The 23,061-nt window shown below is 35.5% G+C and overlaps 2 protein-coding genes across 3 annotated transcripts; both read left to right on the top strand.

The window, feature by feature from the left end:
* Window positions 1–4,675: 4,675 nt before the first annotated feature.
* LOC142848812 (prolactin) lies at window positions 4,676–12,568 on the top strand. Of its 2 annotated transcripts, none has more exons than XM_075970987.1 (5): window positions 4,676–4,703; window positions 6,388–6,557; window positions 8,118–8,225; window positions 10,745–10,924; window positions 12,377–12,568. In XM_075970987.1, exons 1-5 carry the CDS (start codon window positions 4,676–4,678, stop codon window positions 12,566–12,568), a joined length of 678 nt encoding a protein of 225 aa, XP_075827102.1. The 2 variants fall into 2 exon arrangements, with proteins under 2 accessions (XP_075827102.1, XP_075827101.1); XM_075970986.1 differs by having other exon boundaries at window positions 6,385–6,557.
* Window positions 12,569–16,500: 3,932 nt separating this feature from the next.
* Window positions 16,501–21,184, top strand: LOC142849058 (prolactin-3D4-like). Its single transcript, XM_075971175.1, has 4 exons — window positions 16,501–16,650; window positions 18,099–18,206; window positions 19,711–19,890; window positions 20,996–21,184. The coding sequence occupies exons 1-4, from the start codon at window positions 16,501–16,503 to the stop codon at window positions 21,182–21,184; spliced, it is 627 nt and encodes a 208-aa protein (XP_075827290.1).
* The last annotated feature ends 1,877 nt before the right edge of the window (window positions 21,185–23,061 follow it).

Genomic DNA, 23,061 nt, shown 5'->3' with positions numbered 1-23,061 from the left:
TTAGATAAACTGGTGAGGCCATGGATATTAAAAGAGAAGCCATTGCTACTTATTAAACTAGTTACTGCAATGCAAATATTTACCCTCATACCTATGGAGGAGTATAGCCCTCCCCCTTTTATAAAGAAGCTTCATGTTGCGCCATAGAAAGAATATAAAATAAAGTCACAACTTGTCAAATGGTCAAAATTCAGAGAATAATTGACAATGGAACACTGAGCCTCAGCTGATGAAACTACAGCAAAACCCATACACCTAAGGTTTGTGGGGAAAAGAGCTAAAAGATTGTAAGAGCCAAAGAATTAGGATACCTGCTGTGAAATACTGTCTTCTATGAGTGACAAGCTGCACACATGAAGTCACAAAAACGGGGTGGCCTAAACAACACCTGCAGAATGACAATTCTAGCTTACAAGTTCATGTGAACAAGGAAAATCTCACAAAGACCAGCTTCTAACTGAGGAGCTATTAGCAATTAATGGCTGGAGAGAGAGAGACAGAGAGACAGACAGACAGACAGACAGACACACACACACACACACACACACACACACACACAGAGAGAGAGAGAGAGAGAGAGAGAGAGAGAGAGAGAGAGAGAGAGAGAATATCAGTTCTTTTCAGAAATGAGCCCTCTGATAAGTTATCCAATCCCAAGTGGTCAACCCTAAATATGTATATAAAAGCAATGGACTCACTAGGATGTGTATGAAAAACATAAAATGATGAAATTTAAAAAGAGCTCAAGAATTTTGATGAGCAAGTAGAGGAACCACAGGGAAAAATATGGGGCACATAAAATCATAAAATTTAAAGTAAATAAACTCATAGAGCTTTAAGGGGTGGATCTGGGAAAAGATAGAAAAGAGGGATGAAGGTGATCAGCATATCCACCTATAATAAACCAAAATCTTAAAGGAGCAGTAAAGGCATTTTAAATAAAAATATGATACAGGATATAATACAGAAAAGGTATTTAAAGCTAATTTTAAAAACCCTCAGGATGAATGAGCAACAGTCAGGATAAGAAGACATTTCATTTCCAGATTTTGCCCTACTTCTCAGTATGAATTATCAGTGAAGGAAGGTGGAGGAAAGGTGTCAACACATATAAAGCTTTATGAGTTATTATAATATTGAAGAAGTTCTCTGTACAATAGTGTCTTTACCTCACAAGTGTCCTGATTCCCTCCCACTACAGCAGCTCCCTACCTATGAGTCCTACAATCTCTCGATCCAGCAGCAAAGAATTATTGCCTGTCATTCTGGTCCCCTTAGTACTCTAAATTTTTGCTGTAACATTCTGTTGTAACTGCTGGCATTAGTGTTAATTACAATTTTGAATTACAAAATTTATGTCTGAATCTAGGCAAGGATCAGAGTCTTATTTCTCATTAAATTAATAATGATAGATAAATGAATGTCTGGTTAGTTGGTTGGCTGGGTAGATTGAACAGCAAATTGATTGATAAATGGAAATCAAACAATCTAAGAATAGAAAGATAAATAGATTAGATAAATTAACAAATAGACAAATAGATTAGATGGATGTTAGATTATCTTGAAGATGATAGACAATGGACTACATCAACAATATATATGTAGATAGATGAGAGATAGATAATAGACTATATTGAAATAGATATATTATGGATAGATATCAACACATGTCTTCATAATACATAGATAAATTATAGAGAATGATCACTGATAGATAGACAAGTACACTATTGATTGATGATGGAAGTGAACTCTTTTCAAATATACTTTCCATTGGGCATGGACAATTAGAAAGAAAAAAATATAGATATTCATGGAGATAACCTAAATAATAAGATGAAATTAACAGATCATTTTTTGACTTCCCTGAAAAAAAACACCATTAGAGAAAGTAGCCCTGGCTTTTTCTCCAAGACTTTCTTTATATGATTTGACCTTTTATGCTGGAAATGATGATTAGTTTGTCAGAAGATTTACACCAACTTTTGAAAGACAGATGTTTAACAATTTTAAATTCATAAATCATATACCATTTATAAATAGCAAATTTCTTTTGTTAAACAATTAATTACTAATGTGAATTAAAAAATACCCAGTAGATACATTCATTAAGTTTATTAGGAGAATTTTAAGCAACAATTTCTTTTTCTTCTTTCATTATATCTTACGTTTTTTTCCAGGTGATATAATACTTGAAAAGTGTTTGTTATATCATAAATTGAAGAAGAAGAAAAACAAGTTTATTGCTAACTGCAGAACAGATAAATAAAAAATGAATAAAATACAAGGTCTAGGCAAATCTGATGTCTTTGAAAGAAATTAGTTGTCAGCCCACTTTTACCAGGAACCATCAAAATCCAAAGTGAGAGCAAATGAACTTTGAAAAATGAGAGTATGTCCCTTGTTTTCATTTCTCTCATTTAAGGGCACACTTTGACAAATAGAATATTCACAAAATAGCATATACAAATATTAAGTGAAAATAGAAGCACAAAAAGTGTTTGCAAAATTGGGATAGTTGTGAATTTTCACATACATATGATTGTGAGTCGTTTAGACTTCACAGTCTCCATTCACAGGAAATGTGGGGCCATGAAACAGCGAGCAGCAAATTGTAAACTTTAGGGAGGAATGTGCTGCTTTGCAGTCCTGTAAATCAATGAACGTTTCTCACTTTTTCTCCTTTTCTGGTCTCCAAAAAGGGGATAACACATTTAAATTTCAAGATTATGTTGTCAGCCTCTGTTTTAGGGAAGATTTCCTTCTGCTGGAGTTTATGCGGTGAAAGGAGAGGGCTTCACAGGATTATCATACCTTTACTTCTGTGAAAATTCAGACTTTTTGTCTGAGAGGATAGATGGATACGCAGCATACATGCAGGAAAGACGCCAAACTTACATTTAGATAAATAGATCTGTGAGGTGCACACTTGATTTTTCTAGTTTGAAACCTGACATTGATTATACTACGGCAATTAGCAAGAAAACTAAGACATTTATCAAGAAAGCAGCTCAGAATGGTATTCTGGAGTAAGATTTCTCATTCCCAGAAGAGCACAAACTATGTAGATCACTAAGGCACATATATGTGGAACTGTAAGGAGAAAGGCTGGAGAGATGGCTCAAAGGTCAACAGTCCCTGTAAATGGCTATTCAGAGGACCCAAGTCTAGTTCCCAGCACCTACTCTGGAGGCTTCATCCCACCTATAACTCTAGCTCTAAAGCATGTAACACCCTTTTCTTGAATCTGTGGTATCTGTAGTCACACTCACACCTATACACAAGCACATATACATATATATGTAGCAAATATTATTTAAATTGCTTTAAAATAGAGTAAAGGAAAACATCAAAAATGTTATGATTTGGTAAAAAAAAAAATACTGCATCTGTTAGCCCATACCCAATAAAGCCAAAACTAAAGGTCACAAACTGCTTCAGATGCATGAACCCCAAAATTAAAGAAAGTCATCAGCAACTTCATTTTTATTCAATATAATAATATTATTTAGGTAATCTCTAAAAGGTGAATGGAACTTTTGAGTGCATGGAAAATGCATTTTTGTCACCTTGCCCTAGAGTGGTTTGGGGTCAGAAGAGGATGGTAGATCTTTAGTTCATAACAGTTTATTTATCTGTATCTTCCAGGTAAGAGGAGATTGTGTCTAGATTTGTGGTTGATTTTATTGTGTACTTGTGTCTACGTGAAAACAAGTGTGTGAGAATATGCATAACTATATTTTAACCTAAAAATGACTATACTTCTTTCCTAGATAAACTGAGTAAAGAATGAGTGATATCTGGTTCTCCTTAGATATGAGTACACATAGATTCATTGTAACTGGCATTTTTCCGTCTTCACAAGTCTTCCCATTGGTCTTCAAGCAACTCTCGTCTTTACATCTAACTTCATTATAAAAGAATGTCTACTGCCTTTGCATAGAGTCACCCCAAACCTTTGCTTTTTACTATATACATTAAGTAAAAAATACAACTTCACATACTAAAATCAAGAGATGAACATATAAAACTGTGTGTTATAACCAAAAGTCATAACCATCATACATATTACTTTTAAAAGAACAAAATAGGTTGTTGGAAGTCAAAGCCCAGTTATAGGGACTCAGAATGTTAGAGGGAACAGAAACTTCTGCTCTTTCAAACTTAAGTCCACATTTTCTTGTGTTCAGCGCATATATATTCAAACTTTTACTTCGCCCAATAATCTTGAATGACAAACTTTATAAACTGCATTGTCTGAAGCTATTTTGTAAGCCAAAAACCACTATACATGTTGTAGATTCTGTGAAGAAATAAGGGTAAATTCTAAAGCAATCGCCTTCTATAAGTTTTATAGATTCTCTAGCTCAGACTAGATTCAAGGTCTCATCCCCAGCATTTCTCTCATTTCCTTTTGCAATAATTAATCAAAATCCTTCATTTCTGGCCAATATGTCTTCCTGAATATGAATAAGAAATAAAATACCACTTGATGTTTAAAATTATGGGGGCAATCTTAATGACGGAAATAGATGACAGGGAGGGGAAGAAACTGCCTGATGATATATATTCATGAAGATGTCAAAGGTTTATAAAGCCAATATCTGCGGATGAGAAAGATGTGGTTCTCTCGGGCCTTCTTTGGTGAAGGGTGCTCTCAGCAATAATCACCACCATGAACATCCAAGGGTCAGATCGAAAAGGTATGTGCTGCAGTTCAGTGAGTAATTGGCTTTCTCTGTATTCTTGGCGGAGGGGATATAGGGTTGTCTAGTGTAAAAATTTACCTAATGCAGGTTTCCACTTTAGAGGAAGATGGGAATAACTGCTTTGCTCCAGACATGGCATGACTAAAGCCAACATGAACCCAAGAAAGCTGTGGTGATGTACAAAATAACTTAATCCCTTATTCATAGCAACAGATAATAAAAATAAAGAAAATTAAATTTAGAGCAAGGGTGGTAGGGTTGTTGATATCCCACAGAAGGTAATGGGAGCATCATAGGACACCTACCTTGCACTCCAGCAATGAGTCACCACCTTTTCAGAGATGTAGTTGTTGGAATTAAAGGAGTTTAGAAGTCTCTCTTATTACTTGATTGAAAAATTATTCATACTTAATATAACAGACTTTTATATCAGTGGCTTTCTAATGGGAGAGGTGTCCTTCCCGGGTTGTGACAATATCTAGATGCCATTTGTGCTAACATAATGGAAGTAAGAAAGGTAAAAGGAGGGTGCTACTGGCAGCTACTATGTAGAAAGAATGGATGGTCTTAAATATCCTCTAGTGCACAGTTAGCTTGAGAACAAGGAGAAACCCCACTCACAGAGTTGGTGTTGCTGAGACTGAGAACTTGCACTGTCACAGACCACAGGAACATTGGGTCCACCTGTCAGACTCTAGAAGAAAGCAGTAAATATTGTCTGGTTGCCAAATCTCTGAATAAGTTGGCCAGTTTAAATAAATCTGGTGAAACTTTCAGTGATGCAGGCATAATCCACATAATAATAGTAGGTATCTGTTTTATACTGTTCTAACAATCTAATTGAAGCCAAATGACATTTCAATAGAAGGGGGAAAAGTAAGGAGGCTAGTACTAAGAAATTGCTTTCTTGGTGTCATTTTTTAAAAAAATGAAAGTATTAGTAGTACCATAAAATATGTTTTGTAATATGCATAACAAACCCTTTTTCTATTTTATCTGATCTTAGACTGAAAATCCCTCAAATGATAAATGTTCAAAAAAGTGTACTTAGAGTTAGAGATTATCTATCTAGTTATGAATTTACAAGAGCTACTGCTATAGCTTCATATATGCAAAGCATATTTCTCTCACACATATAAACTACAAGTCTCCTAATACACACATAAGTGCAAGAGCATGCACTTGCACACACACATTTATGTATTTTGCATTACATAATTATATTTGAAGTACGTTTTTGGAAAATTAGAAGTATTTTATAAGAACTATATTCCAATTGCACTTTATGTTTTCATCTAATAGGCTATTTAGTAACATTGTATAGCAGTTTGGTTAGAGAATGTGACTACTTAAGACCAGAAGAAACTACCACAACATAAAATTATCTTCAGAGATTGACTAAATACAGTAGTTTAGACTGATTTGTGCCCAGTGATTTATGCTCAAAATGTTTACAAAGCGCACAACCGCTTCTGAGCCAAAACAAAACGACAAGAGCCAACCGATTCAAGCTACATATCTGTGAAAGTGTTAATATTTGGGTAAGCATGCAACGTGGAAGATGCTGAGTCTTCTTTCCCCACAGAAGCAACCATTCGTGTAACGTGCTAGAGACAGATAAGGTTTCCTTTCAGTTGAACACAATCATCTCACAGTGGCGTCCGTGTTTCCTGAGCAGGGACACTCCTGCTGCTTGTGATGTCTAACCTGCTGTTCTGCCAAAACGTGCACCCCCTGCCAATCTGTCACAGTGGGAACTGCCAGATGACTCTCCAGGAGCTGTTTGACCGGGTGATCATGCTCTCTCACTACGTCTATATGATGTCTGCAGATATGTTCATTGAATTTGTAAGTACTTCACTCACTTCTGGCATCTGCTGAAAGGGACCTTTTTTGCTACAGTACAAAGTAAAAAAATGATCCAAACTTCAAAGACTGCATCTTCATGGGAAAAAGAAATGCTACCTAATAAAAAGTAGAACAAGAATGAGGCAATTTCACAAAATATTAAAGATTTGCAAAAGGGAAATGATTTTCCTTTTTTTGTAATATAATGCTTCTAAACTTAAACTTGAGATGTAAAGCCCTCAGTATAGTTGGGGAAAGCATCTAAACTCTTAGTCTTACATGTGTGGGTCCTGGCTCCAGGGGCATTTTTCACTTAGTGCTCTGCAGATGCCCAGAGAAGGGAAACATCATGGAATTAGTAAACTTTGTGGATGGGCTAGAATTAACCTAACGCGAACACACATGAAGAAAGGGAAATACAAACAATCAGTGCTCAAACAGCCCCCAGTGCTAAGAGTCCTGTGTTAAAACTGTCAGAGCATGGCTTCAATTACAATAGGAAGGCTGGTTCAGAAGTAGAAAAGGGTCTTCTGCTGCTGAAGATCTTGTAGAGGATTTTGTTATTTCTTTGAGTTAGCCTACAAGTTCACGGCCAGTGACAGTTTTAGTACATCAATGTGTATGCATAAAGTAACTCATCATTAGCAATAAATACTAATCATATTGTTCTCTGTACTCACTGGCATTTCTTTGAGTTATTGACTGATCATACTTTGCTTTTGAAATCTTCTTAGACATTCTTCTAAATTTTCAGAATTTTTAGTAAGTTTAGTTTTTGATGATACTTTATACAATAAATAAATAATAAAATTATCTAAATGATTAAACATTAATTGCAATTGATATATTAGATAACTTTTTAGGCCAGGCTGTGGTGGCTCACGCCTTTAATCCAAGTACTTAGGAGTCAGAGGCGGGTGGATCTCTGAGTTCAAGATCAGCCTGGTCTAAAAGAGCTAGTTCCAGGACAAGCCACAAAGCTACAGAAAAACCCTGTCTCAAAAGAAAAAAATAGATAACTTTTTATCTTAAATGTTTATTGCTCAGCATTTCCAGTTTATGTTTTCACAATCCACATAATTATATTCAGCATTTATGAAGAAATTTGTACTATACAAGTATATAGGTTCAGAAGCACTTGAATAAAAATCTGTGTTTTATAATAACTACTTAAGAGAATCATATCAATCTGAAGTCATGGGAAAATTAAATAAAGTAATATAGACAAAACATGATATGGCATTTTGCTCAAATATGAAAAATGACATTTTAAATAAATTTTTATATTTTAGGTACTTTTATGCTTGTTTCTGAATAGTAATTTATAAAAAGATAGGACAAGGAAACAAGACAGTATAGACTTGTTTGGAATATTAGACATTGATGGTAAGAAAAATAGGGATATACTTAAGAAATAAGTAAAAATAATGCTATTTACTTCCTTAATTAAAAGAGTTACACTAATTTAAAACTCAAATTTATACAAAGTGCATTAATATTCTGGTTATATATTTTTTTAATTCCTAAACGTTATTGATGTTATGTTTCTACCATTTCCAGGAAAAGCGGTATGCTCAAGATCATGAGTTTATTGCCAAAGCCATCAATGACTGCCCCACTTCTTCCCTGGCTACCCCGGAAGACAAGGAAGAAGCCCAGCAGGTCCCTGTGAGTCCTCACCTGATTTTATGTCGGACATAACTGACGTAGTACACAGGTTTTTGGTGTTCTCCAGGTTATTAGAATACTGAGATAGGTATAATAATCGCACATGAAAAACGGAAAAGAGGAAGAATTATTTCCCAAATAATATACACATTGGAGAAGGGATAAGAGTAAAATGACATACTTAATAACATTGTAACCGAGCTGTCCATGAAGATGACATCGCTTGTTATTCTGGAGGAAACTTTGAAATTAATTTCATGATCATGAATATATTGACATTCATACATATGTAAGAAATGAGAACTCATTTGCATTTGTTTGTTGTTTCAGGAACTCCTCCATAGGCAGCATCCATTACTGACCACTACACTTTCGCCTCTTAACTTTCAAGTTCTCCTGGCCGTATTTCTATTTCTCTAACAACACCTGCGTTCTTCCCAGACTTCTTTGCCTTCTTCCCTACCTTAACTGAAAGTCTCCTCATGAAGCAGTATCAGGAAAATACATGCTTGTGTTTCTCACAGTTGTGTCTGGGATCTCTTATAATAATAACTTCTTAATGTTATAGCAGGTCTAATTATCAATTTTATAAACCATGTCTTAACCAATCTCAACATGTCTGAAATCAAAATATATACATAAGATGATTACATTAGAGAGAGATCTTGTCTCAAAAGATGTTTTGGTCTACTTGGTTAATTACTGACATTCATCTTTTCTCAATCAATCAATATCAATATATATATATATATAGTGTATTTATATATAAATTTATGTGATATATATATGTAATTATATACAACCAAAGTACAATATGTTCCCTACTTTATTAGACACATCTGAGTTCTGTATTTTTTCTATTCTCAATAATATTATAGTGATAACCAAAGAGAAACTGCAATAACAGGATGAGGACAAAAAAAAATATTTGAGGAAAGATGCTCCATTGCTAGCCTCTCCACACAGCACACTATTTACATTGCTTGAATTCTTCCTTGCAAAAAGTTCCACGTTGCAATGTATTATTATTTCACTTGCTGAGATAAGGAACTTGGCCTCCAAGAGGTAATACTGAGTTTGTGTCAGTTTCAGTGCTGGTAGAAAAGGAGTGGTGGCTTCATCTAACTCAAGCTCTCTTATTCATGTGCTGTTGTGCTCCCAGGAACCCTTGTTGCCATTACAATTTGCACTACTCTTTTTCCTCAAATGCTCTATACTTTTTTTCTATTGTAATGTTCCTTGGATTGTGCTCTACCCTTCATTTCCACTACCACTCGAATACACAACAAACATCTTGACAGTAAGCATTTCAAATCAGGGATGAGTTTAATGTACAGTTTGGGAAGTGAACAAACACTGGGTGTTCAAAACTCCATTGTGATTTCCACTTATGCTTTTATTTAAATACAGTACTGTGTCTTTATTCTTCACTGTACACACCAACTAATGGGCCATTCTTCTAGAAATGATGAAAAGGGAGTCATGCACTTTTTATTGTATCTTCTTTTAACAAAATATAATAAGATAAAAATAATATATTCACATAATAATCAGTTTTATTTATGAGTGTGAAAATTATTTGGGCTCCTAATCATTGATAAGGGTGATATGTATCTTCCCTGATGTCTTCCTGGAACCTCCTGAGTTCTGGTACCTACTGAGTACCACCAAACTTTTGTTTGTTTTGGATGTGCAAGGTAATAAAATAGAATAAAAAGACCTGATGATGAGGTCAGATGGTAAAATTGCAGAGGACTATGTAGCACAGAGAATTTTTGTCTTAGTAGAAAAGCCAGTAACTTAAAGGCTAAGGAGATATAACTAAATTTATTTCTTTCCATGTAAGTATGAGAAGCTGAATTTGATCCTCAAAACTTTAAAAATCCAGTCATAAAAGTAGTTTGGCGTGGTGGTACGCGCGTTTAATTCTAACACTCAGGAATCAAAAACAGGTTAATCTCTGTTCTAGGTCAGCCAAGACACAAAACAAAACAGAACAAAAAAATCCACCAAGGTTACTATAAAAAACAAACAAACAAGCAAACAAACAAAGCCTGAGCCTGCAGTCTTACAGTCTCAGCCCCGGAAAGGTGAAGACAGTCTAGCTAGTCAGCCTAGGCTCCTGGGAAATTTCCAGGCTAGGGAGATACCACGTCTCACAAAACAGTGAACTGCATGTGAGTGATAGCATTTAACATTGATTTTTAGCTTCCAAGCTTCCAAAAGCCTGCGCATACATACCTGCATGTACACACACACACACACACACAAACTAGGCACACACAAACACACATACAGAAAAAAAAGTAGTAATTTAAATAAGACATTTTTTGCCTTTTTCAAAGTATATGCCAATAGTTAACCTTGACTTTTCTATAACATGTGTGTTCTAGAAACATATTAGTACACACATAATTATAAAATAAATATTTTAGTTCCACTTTTGTGAAGAAAAGCCATATGTAACTAACTCAGCTGTATTTCACTTTCTTTAACTATTGTTCAACATGATTGCTTAGCCGGAAGTCCTTCTGAACCTGATACTTAGTTTGGTGCACTCCTGGAACGGCCCTCTGTTTCAACTAGTAACTGAAGTAGATGGTATTCATGAAGCCTCTGATGCTATCATATCAAGAGCCAAAGAGATTGGGGAACAAAACAAGCGCCTTCTAGAGGGAATTGAGAAGATACTTGGCCAGGTGAGCAGTTCCCTGAAACTTCATTTCTTTCATTATTTATGCATTACCTGACGCTTACAGTGAGAAACAAATTATGAAAAACTCTTCTTTGCATGAACGAAGCTCAGGCATTCTACATTGTAGAGTGCTATTAAAAAAAGAATTAAATTCCTACACAGTAGATTCTAATATCTCTAAATCCTGGACTTCTACTACAGTGTTGGATGGGTATGGTCTTCCTGATGCTTTTTAGTAATGCATAAACAGCTTACTGTTTCTTAGACACTTATGGGTAAATGTTCCACAGTAAAAGAAAAACAGACTAAAAAATTGACAAGATAAAGCATTCTTGAAGAGAATTCATGTATATGTATTGACATTCTGGTTATATACCTCTTTCACAAATACACCAGAGAAGTAAAGTGTTAAAGGAGAGAAAAGAAAATCGAAATCAAATTAGAAACTCTCCTGCCATCTTTGGCCCTGCCCATAGGAAACTGGAAAGCTAAGGATGGGTCATCAATACTGTTCCAAAAACTCTCAAAAGAGGTACATTTTCTTTAAACTGCTCATCCTATATGTTGTTTCACTCTGGTTTCCTACATCAAACTCGTGTCATTGAATTTAATATGTCCAAATCATTTGACATACTTAAAGTTGAATTTGTACTTTGAATTTCTCCAGTTATGATAATTGTCAGTGCTAGTGAGATTAATACCAAATCAGCTTACTGAAAATCACAAAGATAAAATACATTTGATAAAAATAAGTAGGAGTACATACATACTACTTGCTTTAGATTTCTTCTTAGCTATTTGGTATATATTAACACCACATATGTTTTGGTGTACATGCCATATTTTTATAATTTCCATGAAAATGTGTACTTCTGGTGAACACACACACACACAAATGAAAATACAAATAAAACCATTAAACCAGCAACACATGCAGTAAACATTCTGATTTCAAGGTATTGTCTTCATTTCTGTGAGGCTACATTCTGACTTAGTGGTAATTTCATAGCAAGGCACGATAAGGCATTAAGTATTCTTGGTCATTGTTAAGTTTCCAAATGTGTGCAATTCAGTTCAAAACAGTAAGATGACAAGTGATCCATTATCAGAAGCAGCAAAGCACAAGGTTGTTGTTAATACAGAGAAGCACTTTAGGTAAGGGAGCAGATACTCTGTCTTTCACCATACCTTGGTAAAAACTGAGGATCTGGTTATCATCCTTATACATGGAAAAGACAAATTTCAACTCAGATCACATGCCTAATACAAAACATATCTATATACTCTGCTTCAAACTTTAAGATGCCTGACAGACTTGCACCCTGCCTAAAAATATCCATGAATCTGGCTAAAATTTTACATTGGTCTTTCCTCCAGAATATGCATTCAACCATAAGATGAAATACAGATATAAAAATTCTAACATATGAATTTGAATTTTCTGTTTTCTAATTAGGCCTATCCTGAAGCCAAAGGAAATGAGATCTACTCCGTTTGGTCGCAGTTTCCGTCCCTGCAGGGAATTGATGAAGAATCCAGAGATTTGGCTCTTTACAACAAGATCCGCTGCCTGCGCAGGGATTCCCATAAGGTTGATAATTATCTCAAGCTCCTGAGATGCAGAATTGTCCATAACAACAACTGCTAAGCCCACATTCATTCCATGTACTTCTGAGATGGTTCTTAACAGTCTAGTTCTTCAAAACTTCTACTAGTACTATGGCTTTCAGTGCATGCTTGGGTGCATGGGTCTCTTCTCAAAGAATAAAAACAAATTTTTGAAAATGTTGAAGTCTGAAAAGGCAATCTGTCAATGCTTCGTTTATTAATTTATTATAAAATGTTTCACTGACATCATCATATCATCAAATTTTGTCACAAATAACAGGCTCAAGGCTCATAAATAATGCAGATGGCAAAGAAACCAAAAAGTGTAAAATGTTTAATATGGGCAAAGAGCTTTAGAATTGAAAAAAGAAGTCATTATTAAGAAGTCCATCTGGTCTGCCCAAAAGATGGAAAGCTAGACCATTTCTATGAGACAGATTTTTAGTACAGAATTGGATAAACCAAGTGCTATGGAACTGAGTTGCTTCTAGACAGTACACTAAGCAATCCCAAAGTGTTAGCATACAACCATGTATTAACCCTAGATAGCTCTAAAAATTGACTTCACCAATTCTCCTCTGGACTCCCAAGACCTTACATTAATCATTTTACTCCATATGACAATATGAAGAAACTCAGACAGAGTGATAGCAGATTACAGAAAATTAAGTAGAGCACTGTTTTCCATACATACTGAGCAACTTGCTTTCAGAGAAAGAGTTGATACCAGATTGAGCACAAACCATACTGTAGGAGACGTTCTTAAAGCTGTATCATTATTCTTACAAAATATTAATTAAGTGACAATTTTTCATTCTCTTGAAACTGGTAAATAAGTTTCCATTATTTATTTATAAATAAATTTCTATCATCTACATGAATTATTAGTGGGAAAATGCATCTGGAAAACCAATAAATCTAACAGTTTAAAAATTTGCACATAGGTACCCATCAGACATAAGAGTAGACATTCCTGACATTTATAAAGTCATTGAATAATGGCGAGTGCATAAGGTCTGTTTCAGGAGATTTTAGAAAAGGAGGCACATGATGCCCCTAATCTACATAGACTTCTGAACTGTTGCTGGTTACACAGCATAATTAAAGGCATGGACACTATTACTGAAGGTACTGAAGAATACTTTGTTGCAAAATAATTTTTTTGAAAAAATGAGTTTATAATGATAAAGAAATTTCCATCCCTTACAATGGCTTTCATAGTACCAAAAGCATTTATCATCTGAAACACTAAAAAAACCTCAATAGAATATTTCAGGATAATTGTCAATAATTGGTATAGCTCAGCAACATCGTAAGGGAAGCCTGGCAAAGTTTTCTCTGCTTAAAGAAACTGCGGCACAACAGTTGCAAACTGCAATCAACAATTAATTGATTAAAGACTCACCTCACATGAGAAAATTCAGATGTTATATTTGAAGACAGTAAGAAAAGCAAACAGAAAAAATAACAGTGTTTAAGGAAGTCATCACCCACCAATAAGGATCTGATCAAAGTTTTGTTAAATGATGGGATCTGTCAAAGTGTCTTCTAAACAATTTTCGTCAGATATGTTGATTCCCAGAACTGTTACCTATCTGTTGAGAGAAACATTTCCCAGTGTTTATGGCTAAGGAAATAGACTTGTGTTTGATTAAAACATCTAGGATTATTGACTGTTGCTGAGATAGGGTGGTTCATGCTCCTATAAACATCGACAGCATTTATCTTCACCTGAAACACTCAAGAATCTCTGGAGAAAATATGACAGACATAAGATCATAAATTATGGCAAAATATTGGGTGAAAATTCCATTTCTACTACTAACCTGGAAATGAGTAATTATGAAACAGAGATGGTCTTGGAGATTTCCAGAATGACTTGAAGCCTCTAGATAACATGGGGGAAATAAAGTAGCACATATAAGTAGGACTGTGTTAGAGGTAAATAGGATGTCAATATTCCCGGAAGGGAAAGGGTCACTGATGTGTAGATATTGATTCTATCTGTACCCCCAGCTCTGCATAGCTTGGAGTAATTCTGTTTGTATATATAGTACGTAGAACATTGAATGAAACCAGTAGTGAGGTGAAACAGCAGCTTTCCTGAATTGGAGACTACATTGTGATATAAGTTCTAAGAGATGCAGCTGACTTCAGCTCAACCCTGCTCCTGTAAGTAGCCCTTTGTCATGTTCCCCTAAGCTTCATCAATGAATTATTTCATGAAGGTATGTTTGAAAAGTATATTTTCTTTTCTTTTCTTTTATTGAGCTATACATTTTTTTGGCTCCCCTCCCCTTCAACTCTTTCCCATGGTCCCCATGCTCACAATTTACTCAGGAGATCTTGTCTTTTTCTACTTCCCATATGTCTCTCTTAGGGTCCTCATTGTTGTCTAGGTTGTCTGAGACTGTAATTTGTAGGTTGATTCTTTTTTGCTTTATATTATAACCACTAATGAGTGAGTACATCTGATAATTGTTTTTCTGGGTCTGGGTTACTTTACTCAATGTGATGTTTTCTAGCTTCACCCATTTGCCTGATAATTTCAAGGTGTCATTATTATTATTATTATTTTCGTGACAGGGTTTCTCTGTGGCTTTGAAGCCTGTCCAGGAACTAGCTCTGTAGACCAGGCTGGTCTCAAACTCACAGTGCTGGGATTAAAGGCGTGCACCACCATCGCCCGGCGGTGTCATTATTTTTGTTTTCTGCTGTCTAGTACTCCATTGTGTAAATGTACCACATTTTCCTTATTCACTCTTTGGTCATGGAGCATTTAGGTTGTTTCCAGGTTCAGGCAATGACAAACAGTGCTGCTATTAACATAGTTGAGCACATGTCCTCATGATACAGTTGAGCATCCATTGGGCATATACCCAAAAGTGGTATTTCTGGGTCTTGAGGAAGGCTGTTTCCTAATTTTCTGAGAAATTGCCATACTAATATCCAAAGGGGCTGTACCAGCTTGCACTCCCACCAGCAATGCAGGAGTCTTCCCTTTACCCCATAACCTCTCCAACATAAGTTGTCATCAGTCAACAGTATATTTTCTATGGTGTGATCAGGTTTGCTCTTTTAAGAACCAGTGTTTGATTATGCCTCTCCTGGAGATAAGACAACATAGGGTAGAGAATGTTTTAGGATGTAATCACTCAGTCAAGTGTGAGACCAATGGTTTTCATTTTGCATTTTATTGATAGACAATATTGATAGGTAAGGGGGGACAGTAGTACTAATATCTAAGGGGTACCTTGCAATAAACATTTTCCATTGCATGCTCTCCTTCATAATACAACTCAATTGACCAATTTGCATTACAGAGAAAATGTTCATTGCGAAGAATACAAGATTCAATGATCTAATTATTTTAGGTACAGAAAGAGGAAGTTATAATTATGTTTGATTACCAAGGTTTAGTTATGTATTCGCTTGCTTAATACATCAATCTGAATAAACATTCATTTATGAAGCCTAATGTAGCTGATAATAGCAGGTTTATGTTTTTACCAATTTAGAACATGTTAAAGGACGTGAAAAAAATAAAAGCACTCTTGAGCTAACAATCTTAACATTTAAGGTGTATTTACAAGAAAATGGATTAGTTGGAGCTGTCAAGTTTATTTCCTGAAATGGAAAGTGAACATAAAACCCTAAGACTTTCTGACAAGTGCCAAAAATGACTTGAAGATGCTGACATAGGGTTAATTAAAGCTCCACGTATTTGCATAGTTGAGAAGTTCACCTTGCAAGCCCTAACTGTGGAATGATTTCTCTGGTTCTAAGTTGTGTGTCAGAGAAATATATTTATTTCCCCATATCGGCCCAGTTTAAAAATAATATTCCCCCTTCACCTATATCAAGCCAAATTGTGTAGCAGCGGGCCTACGGAAGAGACAACATTCCCAGACAATTTAACTCTTGAAGAATCCATTGAATAGATTCTCTCATTTCATTTCTCTTAAAGCGGTGATGCGTCTGTTGCTGCTGTTGGCAAATCTGCTCCTTTGGGAGAATGTGTCCTCCACACCAGATCTCTTGTCCACTAAAGACCTGTATGATCATGTGATTGAACAGTCTCATACCAACTATGACATGTCTGCAGACATATACCACGAATTTGTAAGTTCCTCGCTTGCTTCTTGTTTTCTCTCTAATGGGGACTGCAGAAAATGCTACTAATTAAATCAGAAATCACCACTATCTGATGTTGATGTGACAAAATTTTATAGGTAATAGAAAGAAGCAGATAATAAAATGTGAATTGGAGAACCTGGGAGGTTGTATAAAATCTCAAGCGTTTTTAAGAATGGAATAATTTTTCAATTTTCTAAATAATATATTTTAAAAATAAAAACATATTTTGAACTTTCACTTTTAACATCAGATCCCCAAAGAATCACAGGATGGAACTGTGACTTCTTGGTCTTTTATGGAGGACTCCACTCTCTATGGAAATTCTCAACTCACCCCCTGCAGATATTCAGTGTAGGATGATTACTGCAGTGAATTGAATGAACAAATAAAAGCTAAATAATCACAACCATGTAAATTGGGAGGGGGTGATATCCAACTGCTCAGATACTCCAAAATGTGAAGAAATATTGTTTAATATTTTCAGTGTGTGTGCAAAAGAGAGCTTGTGTAGACGAGAAATGTTTCCTCCCTTCCTAATGATGACACGTGACCTCTAGGTTCTGTGAAGAACGAAAATACAAGATAAAAATCTGGGAGAATTGGTCTTTAGAGTTGAAAAGAATATACATCCCCATTGTGTTTTTCACTCATTGGTGAAAATTTCTTTTACTCATTTCCTTCTCTGATTGTCTCTCAAAATTTTTCCACTGCATGACATTCCCAGAAACCCATTAACCTTCTCCAAATGTTCTCATGATTAGTATTAAAAAAATTGTATTTAAAAAATAAATACCTGAGGAAATATAATTCACAACTGATTATTATATAAACTTTAAATATTGTGTGCATTTTCCTTCACTTTTTGGGAAATAGATTCTTAAAATAAAATAAGGCTAGATTTTTTTTTTATTTTGATTGTATCAACATTACTTCATTCTACTTTCACCACTGATATGGTATTATTCAAATATAAAGACATAGTAGAATGTTAGAATAAAGATAAATTTGTAATTATGAATTAAAGGAAGAACATCAGTTTGTGTCAATGGGTAAACAAGACATTTATAAATTTGCAAAAAGTTACTATTTTATAACACAGTTCAAATCCTAGGGAAAACTATACTAAACACTGTAAGTTTTTGATTTGGAGTTTGTAAGGTTTTTGGTGCCTGTTCTCCCAACAATAACATTTTAAGGGACAAATAAGAGAATATTAAAGAAGAGAAGAGTTAGAAGTTGGGAGGTCAGTAAATGAGATTAGATATCTAATGGGGAAAATGAGCAAACATAATTGCTTTATTGCTGTGCTTTAATTTTTATGTTCTCACTGATTTTTTAAAAAATAAGTTCTGTCAAGAACATTGATGCTATGGTCATATATATTTTCATTCAATTCTGAAAACCAATACACTGAATCATATCATTTCTTTCAGAACATAAAGTTTGCTAAAGCAAGTTGGTTAAACGACAAGGTGCCCATCGAGTGCCACACTGCATCCATCACGACTCCAGAGAATATTAAGCAAATCCGTGAAACAAAAGTAGGTTTTTCCCCCTTGGTTTTCACTGAAACAAATAAAACTGAGCAGTGTTTAGTTGTTCTTCACGTGGGTTACAGGGGCCAAATATGGATGATCTCTGATCCATAGCATGGAGGAGGAAGCAACAGTTAGCAAACAATTCACACATCTCACAGTTGAAAACTTACCCACCAGGCCAATGCCAACTTACATTTCAGTAAATTCAGAAATTCCGAGCACAATTTCTAGCATCGTCATGGTGGGGTTGCTCTTATTACTCTCTGGGAAGCTTTTATATGAATTGGACACTTTTGTTTGGGTATACAGTCACAAACATGTGGAAGAAATGCAGATACAGTAGTTTTTATGTTCTGACACTAAAGGCCCCTCCTCTAGCAGCATGCTACTTCAGTTTATAAGACTTTCTTGGTCCCACTGCAGTTTCTTTATTACGTGCAGTCTTCCCTGACTGTTCTGCCTTTTTCTCACTAGAGGAGAGGCTGTAAAAGAAGCTCCTCTTCTTCCTGTTATCTTCTGTCACAAGATGGCCCCTGTTTGGTGAGGACTGTACAAACACATAGTTCTGTGTTAGCATCTTTCCCTTTTCACTCTCTATGTGAAATAGGGTTTGGTTTGATTTACCATAAATTTATATGTGTACTCATATAATGGGGAGTCATGCAGATGTAGAAAAATATGGTTTTGAAAGCTGTGTTTCCATCAATATGCCATTGTTTTAATACTCTTCCATAATACAAAAGCCCAGAGTGATCTATGAGAGACCAGTGTGATTTATTAGTGTGGAAATTATTTGGACCACTTTCACCTGACAGTGTTGTTATCTATTTTATCTAAAACCAAGTCCTGAAGTCACTTACTGAGTCCCAGAAAGCCTCGCTTTCTCACAGAGAGGTTAGTAATACAAAAGAACATATTTTATTAGGGTTTTTATTGCTGTGGAGGGATACCATGACCACAGAAACTCTTATAGAGGAAAACATTTAATTGTGGTAACTTGCTACAGAGGTTTTATGCATTATCATCTTTGGCGGGGGATAAGATAGCGTGCAGGCAGACTGTGGTGCTGGTGCTGAGTGTCCTTGAATCTTGATCCAAAGGCTAAAGGGAGTGAACTGTCTCATTGGGCATAGCTTGAGCATATGTGACGCCTCAGAGCCCACCCCTACAGTGATGCACTTCCTCCAACAAGACCACACCTACTCCAACAAAGTCACACTTTTTCTTTGGGGGCCATTTTCTGTCAAGCCACCACAGAGACGGATGGTTGAATAGAGAGGGAAAGTAAAAAGCAATTATTTTGACCTGTCAGTATAAAAGAAAATTTTATTTAACAAACTATAGTACAGTAGCTAAAATTTTATAATTCTACTATGTGTAGATACTATGAAAAATATGTATTAATAAGAAATACATATTATAGTTCACCACCTTTGGGTAAAATCAACAGATATCTACCCTCTTGAATCTCACTTCATTTAAAGTGGCTTTTGTCATGCTTCCCTAGACAGAAGACCTTCTGAAATCCATCATAGCAATTTCACGTGCCTGGGACTATCCTCTGATACACCTGATACTTGCCACGGCTGCTCTCCCAACAGAGTCTAATGAAATGATGCAAAGAATCAATGATGTGAAGCATGGAATTATAGAACTTTTGAAGGGACTTGAGATCCTACTAAGCAGGGTAAGTTGTCTCTTCAAATTTCTTTGTTTATGTTATTTATGAAAGTGGTGTTTTGGACAATGAGTAGAATTTTTAAATAATTTATTTGCAAGACGGAAATTTTTGTATCACATCTGTTGACAATTTAGTGAGTAAGGGACCACTTGTAAATCTAACACCAAAGGTGTTTACTGAAAACTGTGTAAACAAGTGGTTCTAACACCACCAACAAAAAGCCAATGTTCTTCATAGTAATTTGGAAAGTAGCTTTTCGGGTGTTGTGGAAACCCCTGCTTAATATAGATGGTCTTCTTATGACAGCTATTTCCTGGTTTTCCTAGACGGCATCTTAAAACATTGAATGAAATAAGCTTATCATGTCTAAGGATTCAGAAAATGCAGAGTACAAAGAATATATTTACTTGAAAGTTAAAAGATTAGGACACTCTACTAGAATCATGAATTATGAAAGACACATCAAGGAAAGTATTAAGGATATGTAATATTCCTTGAGTTGAAAGAATTCACACTTGCTGGTCCATTTTTCTCTGATTCAAATCTCTGTGTGGAGCCAAGTACAACTTTGGGGCTTTCCATCTGCCTACTCGTATATTGATATATTTCATCTGGGATCAACAGCATGCCCCAAATATGCACATTCATCAGACTTCTACACTTAGATTATTAATGGCTTTATGCTACTTGGCCCATGTGTCTGAAAATCCATGGTTTATAACTAGTTTACATACCTCTATTTTCTACTGAACAATTTAAAATTTAGAAGAAATATCTGCTGGGCTTGAGGATATATCTCATGTCTGTAAATATCTTTCTATGTTTTAGGACCCGATTTAATCTCATTATTCTTGTCAAAAGGGGGTGTAGTATTTTCTCCATAAAAGGGCAGCTTTAGGGAGGAAGACATATGGAGATCTAAAGTGGATTCTGAATAAAGTAAAAAAAAGTGATCTCATTGGAGGATATTTACTGAAGACTGACTACTGATCAGCAAATCCATTTGCAAATACACCTGTACACATACACATTTATGCACTCATATACGCATAAAGTGGGAGGAGAAATAAATCCTTATAATGTTAATGTTTTCTATCCATTCGTTGTGTAGACCCAGCCTGGAGCTGTAGAAAATTTTCCTCCTCACTGGTCAGGACTGAGAGAACTTCAGTCATCTGATGAAGACACTCACCTTTTTGTTATGTATAACCTCTGCCGTTGCCTGAAAAGGGACACACAAAAGGTTGAAAGTTACCTAAAAGTCCTGAAGGCCCGAGTCATCTTTAAGGAGAACTATTAATCAGAGAAACTTCCTCCTGCACCAGATGAGAAAAGAAAAAATTCCAAAGATCCACAGCCATATATTATGCAGAGACTGGGAGTCCTTAAAGAACTCAGCCCTAAATGGGATGTTTCTATCAAATTCCTCTCCTCAGAGTTCAGGGAACCCTGCATTAGAGGAGGCAAAAGAGTGTGAGAACCACAGGAAATGGAGAACCCTAAGAAAACAAGGCTCTCTGCGTCAATAGGAGAAAAGCTCTCATGAATTCAGAGACTGAGGCAGCATGCACAGGGCTTGTATGGCTGTACCAGATTCTCTGCATTTACATTGCAGCTTCCATTGTATTGTTCTTCTGGGGCTCCTGTGTGTGGGAATGAGTGGGTCTCTGATCCTTTTGCCCTCTCTTGGGCCCTTTTCCTTTCATTGGTCTGTATTTTATTTTGTTATGTTAAAAAAAAACTGAATGAATAAATAAATGGAATCCTGTCACCACAATAAAGACTATTAACTGAACTATCACTTATACCTTTAGGGAGAGGGAAATCAGTTTTCTCCAATGGAGTGACACTGAATATATTGACCACTTCAGAGCAGGTCTTTATTTAGGAGTAGTTGAATAATAGAATAATATATAATTAACTCTAAAGGTTTTTTTTTTTTTTTTTTTTATTTTAGACAGGCTTTCATCTGTAGCTTTGGGGCCTGTCCTGGAACTATCTTTTGTTAACCAGGCTGGCCTCAAACTCACAGAGATCCTCCTGCCTCTGCCTCCCAAGCTGCTGATTAAAGGCATGCGCCACCACCGCCCAGCTCAAAGTTTTGTTTTCTTTTTTATATGTGCACTTTTATTTAGTTACCTTTTGGTGGGGTTTTCCCCCCTTAAGGTTGATTTATTTTTGTTTCTTGGTTTGAGAGGGCTTTGTTGTTGTATATGGTTTTTGTTGTGTTTTGAGAAATCAATTAAAGTTGGGTAGCTAAGGAGAAGAAGGGGATCTGGAAGGACTTGTAGCAAGGGAAATGTGATTGAAATATATTCAAATTTAAAAATTTTTTTAATTTATTTTAAGTAATAAAATAATATAATAAAAATGGGGGAAAAGAATAACTGTTAAGTGCACTCACATCCCTGCACCATGCTGCTGAGATGGACTAGGTGAACCAGACTTTCAGTTTCTTCCAAACTTTTAATGTTTTTTTTTTCTTCATGACTTGGCCAAGCTGAATGCATCCATTGTTACAATGTATTTCTTCTCAAAAAATATTTTTTAGAAATACCCAATTCAAAGTGAAAATTGGTCAGTTTCTTGTGTTTATTTAATATACAATCAATCCTTTGTTTTGTGATGGTCCTAAAAAAATTTTACAAATACACTGTTTTAAGAGAAACTAAGACAACTAACATATAATCAGAGTAAATAAAGAAGACCAAATTAATTTAAACTGAAACAATCCATTGCTATTGCTAAGTAAATCTTTTGGATGGACATCCGGGATAATTTATAAAGACAAGCCATTCAGTGAGCAAATTTTCATGGTAATAAGACCGTACAAGTTGTATGTTACTCCACTTTCCTGAAGTACCACCATTTTTATATGTTCCAAGATGTATTAGGAAAGAAGAGGGAATGGCTTTATATTCCTTCAGCACCTATCTCAAATCACGATCCTTCTTAGGGCCAATGTAGGAGGATTCCACACATTTGGATTACTGTGATTCAGACATTTTCTCTTACAGGCAGGATATTTAACAACCTCTAGTCATCATCCAGTTATTAAGTACAAACTTCTTCAGCTACTTTGAAAATCAATGTTGCAATTTCTTAGAAAAATGGAAATCAATCTACCTCAAGAACCAGCAATACTTCTTCTGGGAATGTACCCAAAGGATGCTCAAT

This window comes from Microtus pennsylvanicus, chromosome 4 (assembly GCF_037038515.1).
Source record: "Microtus pennsylvanicus isolate mMicPen1 chromosome 4, mMicPen1.hap1, whole genome shotgun sequence".
NCBI lineage: Eukaryota > Metazoa > Chordata > Mammalia > Rodentia > Cricetidae > Microtus > Microtus pennsylvanicus.
This window is presented reverse-complemented; position numbering and strand designations above follow the sequence as displayed.